This window comes from Sinocyclocheilus rhinocerous, unplaced genomic scaffold (assembly GCF_001515625.1).
Source record: "Sinocyclocheilus rhinocerous isolate Xijiao unplaced genomic scaffold, SAMN03320098_v1.1 scaffold2189, whole genome shotgun sequence".
In the NCBI taxonomy this organism is placed as follows: Eukaryota; Metazoa; Chordata; class Actinopteri; order Cypriniformes; family Cyprinidae; genus Sinocyclocheilus; species Sinocyclocheilus rhinocerous.
Genome location: NW_015645558.1, coordinates 375,229 through 397,864, shown reverse-complemented (window position 1 = coordinate 397,864; position 22,636 = coordinate 375,229). Strand labels below are relative to the sequence as shown.

Below are 22,636 nucleotides of genomic sequence, written 5' to 3'. Positions count from 1 at the left end.
TGTATAAAATGCAATGAATTTCATGATGACTGGAAAAGCAAGTGAAGAATGCTTTTCATCCTTTTCTCTATGATCACTTTCTGCCTTATCAGTAATAAATGTGAAAGGCTATATAGCAGATGTCCTTTAATTAAAGCCTCCTTTAGAAGTGCCTGCAGGGCTGTTATTATTTGCAATAAACTTGTCGAATAAATCACAAAAAATTTATGCTATTACAAAAATAATTCCTCACTTCAGAGATGGCACAATAATAACTCCATTAAATAAAAATGGCCTGGGCTGGAATAAAATGCTTTCAAGAAAAAAAAATCAAAGAAGTTTATCTTTATTCTAGTACTGTCAAACGATTAATCGCGATGAATCGCATCCAAAATAAAAGTTTTTGTTTGCATAATATATGTGTGTGTTCTGTGTATATATATTATGTATATATAAATACACACACATACAGTATATATTTTGAAAATATTTACATGTATTTACATGTCTATATTTATATTAATATAATTTATATTATAAATAAATATATTTAATATATAAAAATAACATGTTTTTTCTGAAATATATACATGCATGTGTGTGTATTTATATATACATAATAAATATACACAGTACACATACATACAGTATATTATGTAAACAAAAACTTTTATTTTGGATGTGATTAATCGCGATTAATCGTTTGACAGCACAATTATTTTCTAAACAAATATAACTTGATGATGGCTCTGTCCATTAATAATGAACAGGAAGAATAATGTTTAAAACTTGCTTCTCAACCAGTTGATCTCATTTCTTTGCATATGTATTTTAAATAAAATATACACATACACCATGGCTGCATTTGTTTGATCAAAAATACAGTAAAAACTGTAATATGGTGAAATATTATTACAGTACAATTTAAAATATTATAAAATGAAATTTATTCCTGTGATGCTCCAGAAATTTGCTTCAGTCTTCAGTGTCGCATGGTCCTTCAGAAATCATTATATGATTTGCTGCTCAGGGAGAGTTTGTTAATATAATTAATGTTGAAAATTGTTTTGTTGTTTAATATATTTGTGAAACCGTGATTTCCCCCCCCCAAGATTCTTCGACCTTAAACCTTTGAATGGTAGTGTACAAATACCTATGAATACTAATGAAATAACGCTGGCATACATGGCAAAAGCAATTGTGAGAATGCTACTTCAGATTGTATTATATTTTATGCGTGTTATCTCACTTGTTGCTTTTTGCTTTTTCCAGTTTCCAGTAAGTAGGGTCACTCCAGGAGCAGTGAGTGATGTTACTGCGGTGATCCGAGAGGGCAAGATGGGTCCCAGCAAGCCTTCCCAGCTGCTCCGTGTTCCTGTATGCCACAAAGAGAACATAGAAGAAGAATTGAATATGCATGAAGCACAGAGACCTACTGCGAGAGAAAGACAGAGAACTACAGATTAAACTGACTGGTAAGCCCTAACAAGTTGGTGTGTGTGTGTGTGTGTGTGTGTGTATACTGTATATATATATATATATATATATATCCCCAAAACCAACTGGACCAGCTTAAGCTGAAATCAGCTTTTTTTTTCTCTTTTTCTTTTTACAGCAGGGATTGCATTAAACCATGTTCTTTATTATTAACTGTGACAAACTGTGAAAAGTAATGCTATTAGAGATGATGCCAAGGACACACTGCAAAATACACAAACATTATGCATTACAAATCAGTCTGGCTATCCATTTTCCACAAGCCAGTAAGGTTATGGATTAAATTCCCAAATCTCAAACCCGCATAAACAAACCTACAGGAGGACAATCAGCTAAATAATTCCCTAGATCGACATAAATGTTGCTTTCATCATTGGGAATCAAAAGAGCATTTCATTTTCCTCTCTAAACTTATTAAACTGATCAAAGCTTCAATCAAAAGTTCGTCTGAATGGTTAAACACTGAAAATGTTGGAAGAGGCTCGAGGCTTTTTCTCATCGACCGGGCCATATTTAACCTTTAATTTTCTAGCGTCTGTCCGAATTCTGCTCAACAGACTCTGCTTGTTCATAAAGGTTAATTACATTTGGCTTCAGCTCTGGGCTGGGCATTGCTGAAATCCAGAGGGGTTGACAGATTGTCAGGTTGAATATGTATGTGCCATTTCCACGAGTGCAGAAAGCAGATGCATTTTTAAAGCATGTGTGATGTTCTGCTTCACAAAAACGGCTGAAGTTATCAAGCTTTCTGGATTATAAATGACATTGCCCTTTCTCTTTCTGTTGTTGCCCTTTTAAGCCACAAAATAAAAATGACGTTAAATGATATAAATCGAAAGAAATTATACTAAAAATAAAATACAGAAAATAAAATAATACAATATAGAAACAATAAAATATACTAAAAATAAAAATAAATAGAATAAAATAAAATAATTTTTCAATAATACAGTCATAGACAGTGTTATTTTAGTACCATTGAGATACCAGTATGGTTTTTATTAATAAATGTGTGTAATATTCTGACACTGTGGTTAACCATATACTGTATATATATATATATATATATAATTTATTTATTTTTTTATATTGAAAACATGTATTGAATATATATATTATTTGCAGCTAGACACAAATATATCATAATGCAAATTTGTCTAAATCAGAGAAACTAAAATAAAAAAAATATTTATTTATTTACATTAATTACCCATATGAAATTATGTCTTGTTTGGCAAGTTCTCCTCAAAATCTAACTTTAAATGTGACGTTAAATCATTGCATTTGTTATTATTTCTGCCTCTCGAACATCAGTTCATTATAAAAGAATATCAGTCACTGTTGTGTCCTGTCAGTTACTTTTTTGAAAAGATGTATTGTGCATTATGGGAGTTAAATGAAGAAGGAGATGATGAGATCTGCTCATTAAAACATTTAATGATGCATGAACTCATGATTTGCATCTGTTCGCTGAAACAATACGGCTTTTCTTGCTATTACTTTCAGATCTGGGAGACACGCACACACACACACAGATGCTGGATTGATAACCTTGGGCAGATAACATAGATCATTACTACACCTCATGATATCTGGCTTTTCTCTAGGTTACTGCGCATTAGTTTTCATTTATTTCACTCAAAGTTTCATATGTTGTGAGGCCCGCACTCTTTGAGGACGCGTCTCACACATATCTCATCAATCTTGAATTAGCTGCTTGTCTTACATATAAAAAGATGAGATTGTTTAATGAGAACAGCCACGCGGGCCTCAGTAAAAAGACGTCTTCCAGCTTAGTCATTAAATAATTAAAAGCACATGATCAAAAACCTAAAAACTGATTAAAGCTACCAAAATCAACAACGAGAGCGTAGCGTTTACTGTCTCTGCTCTAGTACCGCTTTTCCCATGGCTAAATTACGACATGAGCTTGAGCAAACAATCTCAATTTTCATTTTTGGGTGAGCTGTCCCTTTAATAAACACCTTTTTTTCTTCTAGCTTTGAGGATAAAAAAGGATGAATTTACTCATAAAGGTTTAGAGACGTCCTGTATAAACCCGTCTTCGCCCTGAACCGAGCGAATCAAAACTGGGTCGATTGGTTGATATTACTCTTGGGAAGGTTAAGAGACTTTGATATGTTTTGATGTCAGGAGTGATGGGATAGAGGGTGACAAGAGGACATTATCTGTAATCTGTTGTTATGAAGGCATCAGACAGAGGCGGTGAAAGCTTTCAGAATGGCCTGTATGAGACAAATGGTTACTAGGGGTGAGAGACAGAGGAGACCTTTACAGTCGACGTGATGCGTGGTGAATGTTTGAGGTTAAAACACAAGGTCTAAAACTGTGCATTCTGCTGCTCACTGTTGGTTATTTGGTTTGGTGTTTTAGCCTAATGTTTTTGGCTAATCTAAGACTACAGCTTGTATAGGCAGCACTCAAACAGAAATTAAACCTCATGAATGACCGATTTTGAGCGTTCTACATAGGCAGCAATTCTGCATGGGAGACTCTACTCATAATTGATTCCAAATAGAGTTTGGCATTAGCATGTTGCTAAGCTAATGATGCATAAAAATACACAGCTCACACAAATAGTGGGCAAAACTGCGTTGAATGACCTTAGATACATTTGTAGACTTGTAAAAAGATGCCAGAATTCGTCCTGGAACCCGGAAACCAGTTATGGTGGTATTTTTGCCGGTCCATTTCCATTGTCCCAAAGTCAATGGGATTTTTGAATGGGGATTTGGTTAAATGCTTGAAATAAGGTCTATGGTTCATGTTTTATTCTAGGATATAAAATACACCAGTAATAGCCGACTTTTTTTAATGTCTTGAAAAAGGAAGGTTAAGAGGCTGAATGGGACTACAGAGGTTGTCAGAGACATTAAACATCATCACATTGAACAAAAAAACTCATCCGCTTTATACTTGCAGTCTTGCAAACTTTTCCAACTCAAACTTTCCTTGTACATTTAACAAAAAAAAAAAAGCTGAATGGTGGTCAAGTCATGTGACCATAGTTTGTTTATAGCCAATGTTTCGTTTTTTTACTTCTGGCGATTGTATTTAGGCTTCAAAATTCATATGTTTTTGTGAACAAATGAGGAACAAAACATACAGGAATCATAACTTTTATTGTTTTTTTTCTGGAATAATCCAAAAGCCAATGCACAAATCCTGTTGACTTTTTGTTAAGGAAATCAGGGTGAAACTAACTTCTGGGTTGTCCTACAGAAAAAAAAAATACATAACCACTGCTTTGCATTATGGGAATGACCTCTCCTCAAAAAATACTTGCATATGCATATGTAGGCAGCTTACTACGTTCTAAGCGTCTAAACATTTCCTCCCTTCTACTATTCATAGATGTAGTGATTTATGTTTTTTGTTTAACCACACAAAAACAATAGCTGATTATTCGAAGGGAATAAATAAATAACCCAGCAATTGCACAGTTTATAAGAAGAGATCCTAAGAATCCATCTTGTGAGATTCTGCGATTCTTTATGCAACTGTCTGCGAATATCTTCTTACAAAATATGCCTTCAGAAAGAGGAAAAGTACAGATAGTCTCATCCATGCTGTGAGTGACTGCCAAAATAACGTGTGAAAAGCATTCAGCATATTGCAGTGAAGATCTGTTACAATGCCGGCTTCCTGACATGCCAGCCTATGAGTTACACACAGGTTTGTGTATACATTTCAAAATATTAGCATAGTCTATTTATGAGCAGACCACGTCTTTTATTAGATGCATTTGTCATAAAGAAAGAGGTGAAGTGTAATGCACCCATTGTGTATCCCAGTAATTTGTATCAATTTACAATTCCTGTCATGCTCATGCGACCGAGAGAATAATAAATGTTTATTTATTTGGGAAGCAGAACAGCCTCTTCATTATGAATGAGAATGTATTGCTGCTGCTGACACTGGACCTTGAGTGAAGCCCCTTACCTGATCGTATCTGCTCACTGAGACGATTCACTGGCCTCACCATCAGACACGCTTCTGTAACTTCTGATTATATTCATTAAGAGCCGGGTAGCTGGTCAATTTTTATGGACCTTTTATCACATCACCAGCCCTTTAAACAAGATCACCACCATGAAGGAGCTAACTAATAATCCTGAAAGTGAACGAACAAATTTGACTCAAGTTATACGGGAAATACCATGCATTATATTATTGTAAGTCAAGGTAAATAATCATCATGTTATGAAATGTACTGAAAAACCACACATTTGTAGCATTACATTAGCATTTCATTTACACATTAATCATAACACTCACTTTCAGATTTCAGGCAGTGATTTTATTTTATTTTTTTCTGGCAATATCTGTCTGAAATCTATTTAACTACTATACTACAGAAAAAAAAGGTGTACAGACCTGACCTAAAACCACAAGCGTCTTGAAAAAAAGAAAGTTTCATCATCCAGGACCCAGAAATCTTGTGTAAACTGCAATATTGACTGGAGCTGTGAGCAAATATAGTAATTTTATCCCATTCTTTCTTCATACAGTGTAGTGATAGTAAATGAGTGAACAAGTCAGCAACACATTGAAATATAATAATAAACATGAGCAGAGACAAAATTTCTCATAATCAGTGATCTCTCTCAAAAAGAAAAAAAAAACACTGAATAGAGCACACAATGTTTTCATAAACCCTATCCCTAACTCTATATATACAAATAAAATAAGTTCATTTTGCTCACCAAGGCTGCATTTAAAAATATAGTATTGTGAAATATTATTTAAAGATTTTTTTTTTTTGTATATTGTATAATGTATTTTATTCATATAATGGCAAAGCTTGATTGTCAGCACCTTTCATTATAATATAAAATATTTTACTGTCAGTTTGCATCACTTTAATGCATCCTTGCTGAAAAAGGGTATAATTAATAAAATTTTAAAAAATCAATCAAGCAATCAATCAATCATACTGACCCCACACTTTTGAACGGTAGTTCCCAAAGTTAGATATTAAAAGCAGAACAATAAGGAAACATACTGTCTAGAGTAAATTCAGTCTGAATCAATGAAAATTATTTTGAATACACCAAATCTCTCAATGGTCCAATTGTTTTTCCCAACAGCACATGAAAAGACATCTCAAGTTACTTGAGTCTAAAGTTTTCTGGACTCAAAACACATTTTGGGTCATTTAAACTTCTAGATCTGATATCAGTGCGGTTTTAATAAGTATTGATGTGCTGCACAACAATAAACCATATAAATCACCTTTCTGCTTCTCGCTTTCTCAAACTCTAGGGAACAATGATGCTGCTTTTATTCACGTATAATGTGTAATAATATCACATGCTGTGAGATAATTAAACCTACTGCTTCAAAACTCTGTGCTTCATAATCCATTTTATGAGTCATATTATTTACGACAAACTCCGAGTCTCCGAGCCCTGGCTGCCTCTCCCTTCCATTTAAAACCTTGCCCTGCCAAAATGTCTCGTATCAAAGAAACAAAGGAATAAAATGTGACCTAGATGAGTCCCACGACACATCAAACGCACATCAGAATCAATGAGCGAAGACGTGCGACGCATCTGCCAAGAATCACGAGCATTTCAACTCCGGAGACTCCTGTTGGCCTTAAGACGCAACCGAACCGAAGGTTTCCTTTGTGGAGGCATCAAGAACTCCCTCTTGCGAGCTAAACGCAGTGGCCCAAGGGCGAGAGTGTTTTGGGAGAGATGAGATGAATGTTAAAAGCTATGCTTAAACTCTTCCTTTAATTAATTCTGGCAATAATTATGAAAAGCCCAGTGCGGGTTGGAGTTTAGTGCCTGAGAGATTTAGGTTATCTGGGTGTAAGCCCGCTAAAAACAAAATGAATTTGATATTTTACAACATCAGCCTATGATCCTTTGATTGGATAATGGGTTTCACTCTGAAGTATTATTGCATTCATTATAGTTGCCAAAACTAATCCCAGTTATAATATCCATGAAATTGATATACGCTATCAGATACAGCTTCTGAAGGCTTCTAAGATGTGTGCTGTCTGAAGTTGTGGCGATGCAACCTATACTGTTAATCCTGGATCCAAATATCTAGTTTGAGGCTCTTACAACTTTTAGGCTGTCATGTCTCCAAAACTTTGAAGATGAGTTCCTGTTTGTAATATCGCCCTGTCATATAAAAATGACAACACCATTTCACAAGCTCTTGTCATCGCAGCACTCACATGGCCTGCGCTCGATATCTCTCAGTGTAATTTTCCCATCGAGTGGCACTTTAATCAGTCTTATTTCTATATTTGGGAAAACCGATTGAAATACTGTTTTATACAATCACAAAACTGCACATAAGCACATGGACGCACACGTACACAGACTTGTCGACCTATGCCTTCTGATACTGATCTACCGTTCTCTGTTTTTGAAGGATGTCACGCCTCAGCAGTGCATTGTGGGAGGCCAATCAGACCTGTCGCGTCAAGGTTGCCACCCCTGGCCTCGCTAATCTCCCCGAACAGATCCGTCTAAAGATCAGGTAAACAAAAAGCCTCAGATGCGTGACATTAATTTGGGAATTACACGGATCAGCAGGACTGCACAAACCCACAGAGACAGGAACAGCGAGGAACTCTACAAAATTCAGGCAGTTTGAATATTGACATTTGAATTCCACATGAACAAAAGCTCTAATTCAAAATTCAAAAATTTCAAAATTCAAAATCAATTGTTCCATTGGCAGGGCCTCCTGCTTTTGGATCTTAAAAGGATAATTCACCCAAAAATGAAAATTCTGTCATCATTTACTCTAATACCCTAATGCCAATCCAATACTATTTGACTTACATAATAGACATGAAAAAAAGGCCATATGTAATAAAAGTCAGTGATGTCGCATGACTTTTATAGGTGAGTAAATGATGACAGAATTTTTATTTTTGGGTGAATTATCCCTTGATGGATGGATGATACCTTGGTTGAGATCAAACAAAGGAGTGCAAACCAGTTCAGACTGCGTCAGCTAAGGGGACAGATACATTAAGTGTATATGGGAGGATGTGCAAGAGACAAATTGGCCTTTTTGGACTCAGCAGTTTAAATAAAAGAGGGCAGGATGCTGGGCATCGAAGTCTGCAGGAAACACAAATCAATACCTACTGCTTGATTCTGATAACCCACTAGAACAAAAGTTCAAGTGTCATTAGGACACTTCACTTCTGGGGCAATAATGGGCAAACTAGCTCAGACTTTAGAAAGCTCAAGGAAGCTCAATGCTTCAAAAGACAATTTAAAAATCAAAACATTGGTTGAAAGGACCAATAGGTCTTGTAAGTGCATCAAAACAACAATAAGAGTATGGGAACAATGCATCATTATCTCATTGTTGGTCAAGCATCAGATTTTCATACTGACCAAATGCTATAATAATGCACCCCAAAACAACACGCGGATTTAATTAATGCAGGATATGCAGATTAAATATAAAAACATAAAGTAAAAAAAAATCAGCACAGATGGTACTGTAAACACAGAAATAGGTATAGTAATTTAAGTGTATGTACAATTTGAAAATTCTACTTATGATTGTTCATACACTTATATTACTATAATGATAAAGAATATTTTACTTTGTTCAAATCATTAATAATTAAAAAAAAAAAAAAGTTAAATAAATGCAGCGTTGAAGTGAGCAAAGGAAATTTCTTTCAAAAACATTAAAAAATTAATACATACAGTATACCGGTCACAATGTCAATTTTATTTTATCCATAGGCATACAAGTACTTGCTGTAGTAATGTTAACAGCATTAGTCTTTGAATAAAGTGAAGCTGCCACTGAAAATGTGTTCATCACTGCTTTCAGGTTGTTAATCAAGTCACTTAACTAAAATTAAACCAAATGAGATCCTGCTTCTGTTAATACATCCACTGGCATATATTTGCAATTTTACTTGATTACTTGATTTATTAAAAAAAAGGGGAAAAAACATTTATTCCAGCATGGGAATTGAACCCAGGCTGCTCTGCATAGAAAGTAGCACTTCCAACTACACACTGCATAAATTGAATGGTGCATGATAGCGTTTCTTAAATATTTTGGGTGGTTATATGATAATGATTTTTTAAATTTATGTTTTTTTTCTTGATACACACTTCATGTATTCGATTTTACAGACGTGGACTGACAATGGCACAGGGTGCTTAGGAAGCCCCAGAAGCTCTGACACAATTCAAATACTGACGCTCGCAACTCCCACAATGATCCCCAGTCTTTGTGACTGTAAAGAGGTTTAACTTCTGGGAAATCCTGGAACAATTAGAGTTTAGCCAGACATCTGAGAGGAGGCAATCCTTGATTGTTTCCTAAATTGTTGTGTCGAAAGAGGCAAAGTAGTACAAGTGAAACATGGGTGGAAAATGTTCATGCCAAGTGAGTTCTCACTATGTGGTCAGGACTACTCTTTTTTTTTTATAGATTATTACATTACAGCATGTTTTGTTAGAGAATGAATTTTTCAGAGAACAGCACTATGTGGTATAAATGAGCAAAAAATAGGCAGCAAAGACTTTCATGCAAAGTCCTTTCTGTGATATGGCTGTTTGCTTGCTCTTCGTTGATGTGCCCTGTTCTGTTTGTCTTACTAATGAATTTGGATTTAATTTGAGATCTAGATAAGAGGACATGGATGTACTCCTGTCCCTTGGAAGTGCTGGATCAATAGAGATTACAAGAGTGAAGTAAGTCAATTATACTAAATGCCAACCATTTTCCATCTGTGAAGAACATCTCCTGCTTTAAAGGTCACTTAGGATCTTTAGACAGGTGTTCAATCTTGCTCCTGGACATCTACGTTCCTGCAGCGTTTATGGGTAATAGAATTACAAGCCCACCTAAATGACTAAACAAAAATTTACTTTGCTGTGTACGTTAAAAGTTGCAGTTTACAGAAGTAGGAAGGCATCAACACTGTAACTTGCCATTTATTTGTAGTTAACTGTGAAATTTACTAGCAATTTCTGAGTGAAAACTGTTTCTTTTTTTCTTCTTCAGTAAAGTCATTTCTGAATTCAATTCAATGTCTAAAGATCTAAATCAGTTGTTCTCAACTGGTGAAGGAAAAAAACAATGCTGAATACAAATAAATGCAACCAACCATATAATCATACATACAGAGGTTAGGTTTCCAACTTTTAAGAGAAATGAGAAAATCCTTTCCATGTCTTCTGTTCTTGAGTTTTTTAAGATTTGCATTTAACTAAACCAGTATTTCAGTGCAAATTCATCTGTCACTTGTTTAAAACTAGATAGAAACCAGACATAGGTCCACATGCAACAAAGACAAACAAAGACATTGTTTGAAGAATAAACTCAGTTTAGAATTACTGTTCAATTGACATGATGTTAAATTTCATGGGACGCTTTCTGAAATCTATGAAAGCCTGTTTCTGCCAACAAATGAATGAATGAATGAATGAATGAATGAATGAATGAAAGGTAATTACAACTTTTTATCTCACAATTTTGAATTCAGAATTTATATCTCACAATTCTGAGTTTATATCTTGCAATTCTGCAAAATAAGTCAATTGCAAGATATAAACTTGCAATTCTGAGAAGAAAAGTCAGAACTGTGAGATATTTGAGAAAAAAATTATAGAGTTATGAGATTAAAATTCTCACTTTTTTATTTTTTATTCTGTTGTGGAAGCAGAAAATAGAATTGTAAGACTCAGAATTCTGATTTTAAAAAGTCAGAATTGCAAGATAAACTTAAAATTGTGAGGGGGAAAAAACAGAAAAACAGCAGAATTGCGACAAACAAATAGATAAGTTGCAATTACCTTTTTTATTCTGTGGTGAAAACAGTCTTGCATAGAAATCAGCTTCTTAAAAGGTGTCCAAAAATGCTGCCTTTTAAGTCAGTGAGGCAGCAAAGTTTTTGCTGGTTAACATATTTTTTTAAGGATCCATCAGCCAGACCAACCTTGAACTGCATAGAAGTTTGTGTCGATCTAAGCCTGTCCTTTAAGCATGAACTGACACTTGAAACACATTTTACTTTGTTGGGTTTCTAAGCACTCAACTGGACACTCAAGGATTCACAAGTACTTTGCGGAAAATTTCATAAGTGTTAGTCATTTAGTGACGGACACAGAGGTTAAATGAACACACTACTGAGTTAGTACTGATACTGTTGTCTGCAACGCTGGCCTTGATTCTAAACACATATTCCACTTAAATTAAGTAGGAACAAAGACTGAGCGAGAGAGACATCCTGAAGAACGTCTGAAGTACCGTTCTCAGAGATGAGTGGAAAATTAAATCAAAGAGACTGTGATCAGGACAATTTCATGATGTAATACTTTGTAAGGTTGACATGTTGAGAAAACAAACATTCTCCATTTATGTGTACAAGTTTTGTAGTGCCAGCGTGCAAGATACTGGCAATACTGACATACTCTTTCAGTTCATAGACATGCATACTTCTAACAGTGCTAGGTCATCATCTCAAACTTAAAACTCCTTGAAATGGCTTGATTGGAACATTTTCTTTTTAAAATAGCCAATAGATGTTAGTTCATGTCACAGCTGTGAACTATGATTTGCTACTTGCTTACCCTTGTAAATAAGAAGTGCTTAATTGTATTGGATATGCACTTGAAAAGTACTTCAGATCTTTTGAAAAACTGTACTTGCCGATAATAAAGCTAAATTCTAATGCAAGGCCACTTAAGTGTACTTAAACATGTTTCTTGAGTACTCCTATAAAGTAATATTGTCAAATTAAAAGTTTTAATTTAAAGTACATTTTAAATCATTAAATTCTAATACAAGGCCACTTAAGTGTACTTAAATGTTTCTTGAGTACACCTATAAAGTAATATTGTCCAATTAAAAGTTACTTTAAAGTACATTTTAAATCATTATGTTCTTTATAATCTTTTGCCGTGCTTCAAACAACTACACTTATTACAATGTGTTGACCTACCTACATAAGTACATGTGAAGTACTTGATTATAATTTTAACTCTAGTGTGATATTAAATATTATATTTAAATTTAATAAATTGCAAAGTTCATTACAAATATACACAAATATATTTATGTACTTCCTGTACATTTTAATGGTACATATATTACAAATATGTTTGTATACAGTATATATACTGTTTATATACTGTTATATACTGTTTTTATTCACTCATACACTTATTTATCTAACACACATACTCAGTCTACACCTCAAATTTGCACATAATATACAGTACCTGTACATACAAAAACTGTCTATTGTAATATACCTGCACATACAACTGTCAATTTATATATTTTTATTCCTTATTTACTTGTTCTATTTTTTATTATCTGTGTTTTTTGTTCTGTCACTGTCATTCTGTTACACTGTGGAAGCTTCTGTCACGAAAACAAATTCCTCGTATGTGTAAACATACCTGGCAATAAAGCTCATTCTGATTCTGATTCTGATTCTGATATATATATATACTGTATATAAACACTAAAAACTGAAAAGCCATTTTTGACAACTTTTAACAGTACACTAATATAAAGACAACATCAGGTCTAATACACTGACAAAAATACACATTTTGAATTCATAGGGTCTTTAATACTATGGTAAGTCTATTATACAAAGCACAATATGCTGTTTTTAATACTTAAGTTCTTAATGCTCAAAGTGGCACAATATTCCCTCTGATAAAGCAATATCAATTATCTTAGCAATGCCTTGTCTATGGAGCAAGACTTGCATTATTGAAAGGCAGATGCTGTACCTTCGTAATCAATAGTCCTCGGTCTCTAGTCCTTGAGCACCCTGCACTGCACAAACTTCTTGAAAAGCAACATTTATTAAGCTCTACACTGTAAAAAAAAATATTGTGATTTTAACAGTAAAAGACTGTAAAAATGCTACAGTAAAAACCTGTTAACTGGTTAGCAGTAAGTTTCCATACTATATACGGTGAATAAATGTAATTGCATTTAATGTAATTTTACAGTAAATTACTGTTCAAAATACGGTTTTTGGAAGTGAAAAAGAAAACGTCATTGTATAATTTACAGTGAAAAAACGTAAATTGACACTCCCAGAATTCCCTGCATGGCACTTCATATTTGATGTTTTTTTGTTGTTGTTGTTGATATAGCATGTTTCTTCTTCGTTTTTTCTTATTAGATGTGTACATTAGGGTCATCTAATGTATCTAATGTTGTTAAATTAATGTTAATTAATGTTTATTGCATTATTTCAGTTTCATGTGTGTCACCATGATGGGGTTTAGTGTTTGTGTGAATGACACTATGTGAAACCTTCTATATATAAGAACTACCCTCCTCAGCTCGTAGAAAAGCTGTTTGTGATGAGCTTTGGTTCATCATGTGACTTTCTCATCACCACCAGTTTTTGGTGGTTATCGGTGCATTACAATGGTTCAAAACAGATATTAACACTTCAATATGTTGGTTTATTAGCATTACATCCGTTAAGGAAATACGGTATTTTATTGTGAATTTAAGTTAAATCTGTAAAACCTAAAATGTTGCTACCATATTTTTTTACGGTAAAGTTCTGGCAACCACAGCTGCCGGTATTTTACCGTAAATGTCACAGATTTTTTTTTTACAGTGTAGGTGTTTGCTGTATTGAAAGATTCTCAGTGACACATCTTTTACCAGAGCTCTTGGATGGGTAATATTGCTCAGTATGTTAGACGTGAATGTAAATCGATCTGGATAAAACTGCGGTAGATAAAAAATTAGGTATTACAAATTAATTTCTTATACACGATTAGAACTGAGACAGTCCTTTGACATGAAACTGGTATGAGAATTCAGAGTGTGAAGACACCAGATTTTTCTATTTCCTCCATCCTAAATATTTGCCCATTTCACACCAAACTCGCTGATCTATAATAACAGTACCAGTGTATTTGATCCATCCAGATCCTGTTGTCTTTCTCTGTTTGCAGGCAGGATAAGCACAATCCATAACAGACTCCAAACATCTCCCGTCTCTCCATCTGTCAGGCCTATGAGATCCATAAATATGCCAAAGCTCATTCATGAACTGCTCATTAATTTCCTCCTGTAGGCAGCCTGATGGAGGAACGCTGACACGGGTCCTAAAACTTTTAATTTGAAGAAAAAACAATTATTTAAACTGAACTCCCATGGAGGTGACTTTCTGAAAATAATTATAGAATTTTAGTAATAAAAGAAATGAATGACCCCAAGAAACAAACAATAATTATTCAATTAGGAAGACTGGTGTAGTATAATTAAACAACAACAGCTTAATTTTAAATAAGTCACTTTACCTAATGCCACTATTATGTTAAAATATCATAATATTATACTACTTGTATTTATGCATTAAGCAGACTCTTTTATCCAAAGCAGCTTACAAATGAGGAACAAAATATTAAATAAAATATTCTAATTGAATATTTCACCAAAACATACATAAATAAATAAATAAATAAATAAATAAATCTGACACTATTTACTCTCATATCTAAAGCTTGTTTAAAAATAATAATAATAAAGGTAACTGAGTTATCTCACTCATTTTGACTTTTATTCTCTTTTATTCTTGAAATTCCAGTATATATCCCACAATTATGACCTTTTTACATACAGTCAGAATTGAGAGATATAAACTCGGGTGACACTTTTCCCCCACAATTCCAAATTTAAAAATCACAGTTTTCAGTTCACTGTTTTGCAGTTCACTTTTTCCTCAGAATTGTGAGTATACTTCTTGCAATTCTGTCTTTTTTTCTCTGAATGCTGAGTTTATTCTTGCAATTCTGTTTTCATGTTATTTATTTATTTTAGTTTTTGTTGTTTTTATGTTTCTGCCATGGAATAAAAAATAAAAAAGGTAATTGCAACTTTTTAGCTCACAATTCTTGATTTTCTCACAATTGAAATTTCATATCTCACAATTCCAATTTGTCTTCTCAGAATTGTGTTTATATCTCACAGTTGTATATTATTTATTAACATTATTTAACATTATATTAATTTATACTGATGTCAGAATTCAGACTTTTTTCTCACAATTCCAAATTTATATCCTGCAATTTTCTCTGAATTGCACTGCTGAGTTTATTCTTGCAATTCTGTTTTCATGTTATTTATTTATTTTAGTTTTTGTTGTTTTTATGTTTCTGCCATGGAATAAAAAATAAAAAAGGTAATTGCAACTTTTTAGCTCACAATTCTTGATTTTCTCACAATTGAAATTTCATATCTCACAATTCCAATTTGTCTTCTCAGAATTGTGTTTATATCTCACAGTTGTATATTATTTATTAACATTATTTAACATTATATTAATTTATACTGATGTCAGAATTGACTTTTTTCTCACAATTCTAAATTTATATCCTGCAATTTTCTCTGAATTGCACTAAAAAAATTGAATTGTGAAATAAAAAGGAATTACCTCCTATAATCTTTCCTTCTTTCCCTTCTTTCTTTCTTTCTTTCTTTCTTTCTTCTTTCCTTCTTTTTCTTCTCTTTTTCCTTCTTTCTTTCTTCTTTCTTTCTTTTTTCTTCTTTCCTTCTTTAACTTCTTTCTTTTTCTTCTTTCTTTCTTTCTTTCTTTCTTTTTTCTTCTTTCCTTCTTTAACTTCTTTCTTTTTCTTCTTTCTTTCTTTCTTTCTTTCTTTTTTCTTCTTTCCTTCTTTAACTTCTTTCTTTTTCTTCTTTCTTTCTTTCTTTCTTTCTTTTTTCTTCTTTCCTTCTTTAACTTCTTTCTTTTTCTTCTTTCTTTCTTTCTTTCCTTCTTTTCCTTCTTTCTTTCTTTCTTTCTTCTTTCCTTCTTTTCCTTATTTCTTTCTTTCTTTCTTCTTTCTTGATATAATTTAAGTGGTTTGAAAGTCAAAGTCTTTCTTCTTTCTTTCCTTCTTTTTCTTCTTTCTTTCCTTCTTTTTCTTCTTTCTTTCTTTCTTTCTTTCTTTCTTTCCTTATTTTTCTTCTTTCTTTTTCTTTTTTCTTTCTTTCCTTCTTTTTCTTTCTTTCTTTTTTTTCTTTCTTTCTTTGTTTCTTTCTTTCCTTTTTCTTCTTTCTTTTCTTTCTTTCTTTCTTTCTTTCTTTCTTCTTTATATAATTTAAGTGGTTTGAAAAGTCAGTCTTTCTTCTTTCTTTCCTTCTTTTTCTTCTTCTTTTTTCTTTCTTTCTCTTTTTCTTTCTTTCTTTCCTTTTCTTTCTTTCCTTCTTTTGTAAACAGTTTCTGTAATAAATGTTTTTTGAAAAATCAAAAATCTCTTTCTTTCTTTTTCTTTCTTTTTTCTTTCCTTCCTTCTTTCTTTCTTTTTCTTATTTTTTTCTTTCTTTCTTTCTTTCTTTCGTGAAAACAGGCTACATATAACTCCAAAAACTCCAGGAGAAACTTCATAGAGCTTTATTCCATATGGCAGTTTGTAATGACCGAAAACAGCCAGAAGACACCATAAAAGCAGCATAAAAGCAGTTAATATGATGCATGCGCTACATTCCAAGTCTTATGAAATCATATAATAGATTTGTGTGAGGAAAATGCCGTAATTTTATGTAGGTTATTCACTGAAAATCTCCCCACAGCTCTGTTTCTGCTCTCATTCCATACATGCATGTCACATTTGGTTATGAGATAAAGCCTTTGTGATGTGTATGACCATCCATTAGCAAATAGATTTAGCTTGACACATTAATGCCTCTTTGAGTCTACCTGACACACATGCTGAAAAAGGTTTCTTGAGCTGATTTACAACCAGCCTCTTTCAAACAGTGACCAGGTGAAGCCTCAGACTGAAGTCTTGATTTCTCTATAGGCCTAATTGACATCTCTGAAGGCCTAATTACTTTGCATCAGCCTCACCGTTCAACTGCCTTGAGCCTTACATTAACATGCTTGACACAAACTCATGAACTCACACACATCAAGAAAGAACAAGTAAGTGTATGTACGTGTTTCAGAAAGTGTTTAGATGCAGAACAGACAGAAACACACTTTATCCATATGCATATATTTGATCCACTGTGATCCATAAGAACCATTTTTGGTTCCTGAAGAATCTTTCAGTGAACAGTTCTTAAAAAATTACCATTTTTCTTAGTGTGAAGAACATTTAAAAAATCTAAACAACATTTTCCCACTATTAAGAACCTTTTGTGCAATGAAAAGGTTCTATGGATGTTAAAGGTTCTTCATTGAATCATAGATGCCAATAAAGAACCTTTATTTTTAAAGGGTTAGTTCAGCCAAAAATAAAAATTAGGCTGTGTTTTACTCACCCCCGATGCTTTGCGCATGCGCCGCTCAGAAGTGACGCACGCGGAGAGATCGAAACAAAACAACGGTCATATGGATATTTTTCTTACAAAAACGCATCGATTCGCTACAGGAGGCTTTTGTTCACCCCCCGGAGCCGTGTGAGACACTTTTTTTTGTGGAAGGGTGCTTTTTATTTCACGTCTTTTGGACAGAAGGAATGCAACACCCGCTGAGTACAACGATAGAGCTTGAAAGATCAAAGACAATTTTTAATATAACTCCGACTGGATTCGTCTGAAAGAAGAAAGTCATATACACCTAGGATGCATCGGGGGTGAGTAAAACACAGCCTCATTTTTATTTTTGGCTGAACTAACCCTTTAAGTTTACAGCAACTACAACACAGAAAAAAGAGCCCGTCCCTAAATAACACATGAAAATGAATAGTGCTTGGTCACTTTACATGTCAACAGACGGCCTCTTCTTGTAGGTGTTTCTTGGCCGGAATAAGATGCGTTCAGTGCAAGTCAGGATCTAGGAAGCCTATAAATACAGCCTCTAATGCACATAAATCAACTTTATGTGGGAGTGTGATGTTTGCGGTGACAGGTGCTATTTAGACACTGGCTGTGATATAGAATCATTTACATAAATGTCAAGCACATTGTACACATAGTCATTTTCTCACAAATAGTGTGGGTGTATTTTGACTTTCTGACTTTGAAACAATTATACACAGCGCCTGTGAAAAAATTTGATTCCACCTCTTCTGTTTACTATATACAGACTTTTCAATGTGGCAAAACTGATTGTTTCATAAGTCAATGTTTGGGTTTGACTTGATTTAGCCGGAAAGACAGAATACTGTAATAAAATACACTCTAAAATCTTTACAGTACATTATATACAGAAGCCTCTTATGCTCCCTGAGGTTGCATTTATTTTAGCAAAAATACAGTAGAAAGAATAATATTGTGAAATATTATTACAATTTAAAATAAATGTTCTCTTTTTGGACTGATTCATTTGATAATGATTCACTTAGGAACAAAACAAATGGGTCTTTTTTTTTATAAATGATTCATTGAGTCATTTACTCAACTTATTCATTCAAAGCCACTGATTCATTCTTTCAAGAAAGTCACTACTCTGTGTTTTTCTGAGATCCACAGTGGTTCATTTCGCTTTTACTGAAATTTTTCTGTTGGCGGAGCTAAATACACAAAGTAACTGGTAATAAAATGTACTCAATATTTACTTGTTGTTATTGTATACTGTATATTGTGTTGTTGGTCCAAATGCTTTATCTAGAAACATGGAATCCTATGTATACTATATAAAGTTCAGACTCTTTGCAACAACAACATGATTGGACACCAAAAACACACTGCTCAAACATTATCGTCACTATTCTTTTGGTAAAAATCGTAAAATTAACTGGAGAGAAAAGCAGTTTTGTTTTAGAAGCCCTCTATTTGGAGTAATCTTCACACATTTCAACCAGAGATGCTTCTGATATGAAGTACATAAGTAGCGGAGTGAAGGAGAGCAGAGAGATGAGCAGCTTGAGGAGAGAGTGTGATAGTTTACAGTAGAGTACACAGAGAAAGAGAGAGAGAGAGAGAGAGACTGTTGGAAAATGAGGACTAATAATATGTATGAAGAGTCAGGATGGAGAGAGAGGTCAAGATACAGTGAGAGAGAGTTTGTGTAGCGCTGAGGTAAATGTGGGAGTATTCAAGAGCTACGAGGGAAACAGACTTCATGGTGAGAGTACAGGAGTGCAACTTTGAGCCAGGATTCATTAAAAATAAAGCAGGAACTTTCTGCTGTGCGTCTCTGTGGAATCTAAGAGAGGCAGCAGTGGAATCAAGGGATGAGAGAAGACAGACAACGGCTCTGTTCCAAAACCTAGTCAGCTGCTTACGTAGACAGTATTTTAAGGCATCATAAGCATGGCTATATTTTATATAAATACACTACCGTTCAAAAGTTTTTGGGGATGGTAATATCTTTTTCATGTAAAGGGCTGCATTTATTTGATGAAAAAATACAGTAAAATCTAAATATTTTGAAATAGTATTACAATTTAAAATAACTTTTCTATTTTAATATATTTTAAAATGTAATTTATTCATGTGATATAAAGCTGAATTTTCAGCATCATTACTCCAGTCTTCAGTGTCACATGATCCTTCAGAAATCATTCTAATATGCAGATTGGCTGCTCAACAAACATTTCTTATTATAATCAATGTTGTGTTGCTTCATAGTTTTGTGAAAACATTGTTTTTATTTTCAGGATTTTTAAATTAAATTGAAAGTTTAAAAGAACAGCATTTATTTGAAACAGAAATATTTTGTGACATAAATGTCTTTACTGACACTTTTGATTTATTTTATTCATCCTTGCTGAATAAAAGTATTACAAAATAGGGACCCCAAACTTTTGAACAGTACAATATTATATAAAATGCATCATGCAACACATGATTAAATAACCATTCTAATATATTTTAAAATGTAATTTTACATCATAATAATATTTCACTTTTAGTTCTTGCTGTAAATATAACAAAGATTATTAGAGTACATTTTAAAAGAAAGATACTACAGCCTTTTTCCATCAAAATGTCCCATTTAATTTAAAGGGGTCATATGATGCTGCTAAAAAGAACATTATTTTGTGTATTTGGTGTAATGAAATGTGTTTATGCGGTTTAAGGTTCAAAAAACACATTATTTTCCACATACTGTACATTATTGTTTCTCCTCTATGCCCCGCCTTTTTGAAACGCGTCGATTTTTACAAAGCTCATCGGTCTGAAAAAGCGAGGTGTGCTGTGATTGGCCAGCTATCCAGTGCGTTGTGATTGGCCGAATAACTCGGATATTTTCGAATACCGAAAAACACAGCATCACACACTGCGGCCTAGAGTGAGCAGAGGCCGGGGGATAAAGTGAGGAACAGCCGGCGGCTAGAGTGAGCGGAGCCCGGCGGGCTTGAGAACGGCGTGGCCGGCGGATTTGACGAAGGAGCGGCGTGCGGGCTTGCGGCAACCACATGTGGCGACCCCGGGCTGGACTCCGCTTCACGTGTTAGAACGAGCCGTTTTAGGTAGGCGTGGCTGACTCTTAACTTTTATAAAGAATATCTCTTTGAATTTGAGACTTTAGTCTTTGCAACTTTACAGATCTTCTTTATGCACCAAGAGCTTGTAACACTCCAAAGAGAAAGGAAAAATTGAAATCGCATCATATGACCCCTTTAATGTGTTACTTGCTGTTTCTTTGTATTTTATTGTGAATTTTACTAGCAATTTCTTGGGAATAACATGACAACTAGCTCTTTAACTACTTTAAATTATGATAGCTTGCAACCTGACTACTTTTAAAGCAGTCTTTGCTGCTCATGTTTTCCAACCTGATTTCCAGAGCATCCCTTTGACTAAATGTTTTCATTTTGATCCTGGCCTTACAAACCTTAATCAATCATTCTAGCTTCATCTAATTACTGAAGCAACTGCCTCAGGTGTGTTCATTTGGGGTCCAAACAAAAGCGTTTTGTCAGAGGCACTAGGCTAATAGGCGTTAGGGTTTCTCTGCTCACATTTGCTAGCGGCTGCCTTCTGGAGAGCACAACGGGTGAAGTCTGGGGGATGTCTGTTTGTTTGAGTTAGTTAAAGTGTCATATTAATGGCTGAAATAGGAAGCTTTAGTCGCTGTAATGCAGAGACCCAGCTATTGTTACAGATGATGGAGAAGAGGCAGAACAGATGCATATGCATTTCCATTTGAAAAGAGCCTGGAGAGGGTCTGAATAAAACCATGACATTTGTGTCAACTAGTTGCATCAATTCAGGACATTATGCAGCGACATTTCATTAATCTTCTCTCATTTGTCTTCTTAAGAGAGCCGCTGTATCAAGGAGATTTTAGCACATATCCATTTCTTATATCGGAAAGCTCAGCTGTGATACACTCCTTTCTTTTGTCCCAGCCTGAAAAGTCTGTACCAGGTCAAGAAAAGGCTTTAGCAGGCTTTGCAATTCAATGTCACGTTGCCTTCGCTTCAGAGCAAATTTTAGAATCTTTTTTACAACAACAAATTATTCAAATCTGTCCTCTTTCAACCTCCTGCTATCACTGTCTCTCGATTCCTCTCTCTCTCTGTGTCTCTTATAGAATTGCATGTGATGCTGGCAGCGGTCCTGAGCAGAAAACAGATCAGCTTCAAGCACGTGTCAGCCTGTCGAATGGCTTTTCACTCAGAAAGGATCCTTATCCATTCCAGAAATGCAATATATCTCAAATCAGTGGGGAAAAAAACACACGCCTGCGGTTCTCATCTAGACTTCTGAGTGTGGGAGTGTCCGTCAAACTCAGTCACACCATAATCTAGATCTGAAGGAGAAGAGAAGGAACTGAGATAGATACGAATGACTTCCTCGGCCTTGATTACCTGTCATTTACAGGCAGGCTGACAGGCGGCCATATACTGTAGTTTCTCAGGGAATATTTTTAGTTTTTTAACAGTTATTTGCAAACATGCTGGAATTATTGCAAACTGGGATTATGATAAACATGAAATGAAAAACACCCCTATTTATTCTTAATGCACTTTCCTTTGTTCTTAATGCACCTTTTAAAAGTTATTCACAGAATACAGTGCAATTTAATTACTAAATACTTGTTTTATAAATAATTCTTAATAATAATATTACATTGTCATAATTCTTTATACTTATTTATAAGCCCTGTATACTTCCATTCTATTGTTTGGGTCAGTAAGAGGGTTTTTTTTTTTTTGAATGAATGAATGAATCAGTGGCTTTGAGCAAATCAGTTAAAGGGGTCATATGATGCGATTTCATTTTTTCCTTTCTCTTT

General features: G+C 34.1%; 1 protein-coding gene across 1 annotated transcript in view; it reads right to left on the bottom strand.

Annotated features, from left to right (window-relative positions):
• LOC107706600 (transcription elongation regulator 1-like protein) overlaps positions 1 to 22,636 on the bottom strand; it is a 90,987-nt gene that overhangs the window by 16,797 nt on the left and 51,554 nt on the right. Inside the window, exon 8 of the mRNA XM_016510353.1 lies at positions 1,229 to 1,354. Coding sequence (XP_016365839.1) covers positions 1,229 to 1,354 — 126 coding nt within the window. The remainder of the gene's footprint in view (positions 1 to 1,228; positions 1,355 to 22,636) is intronic.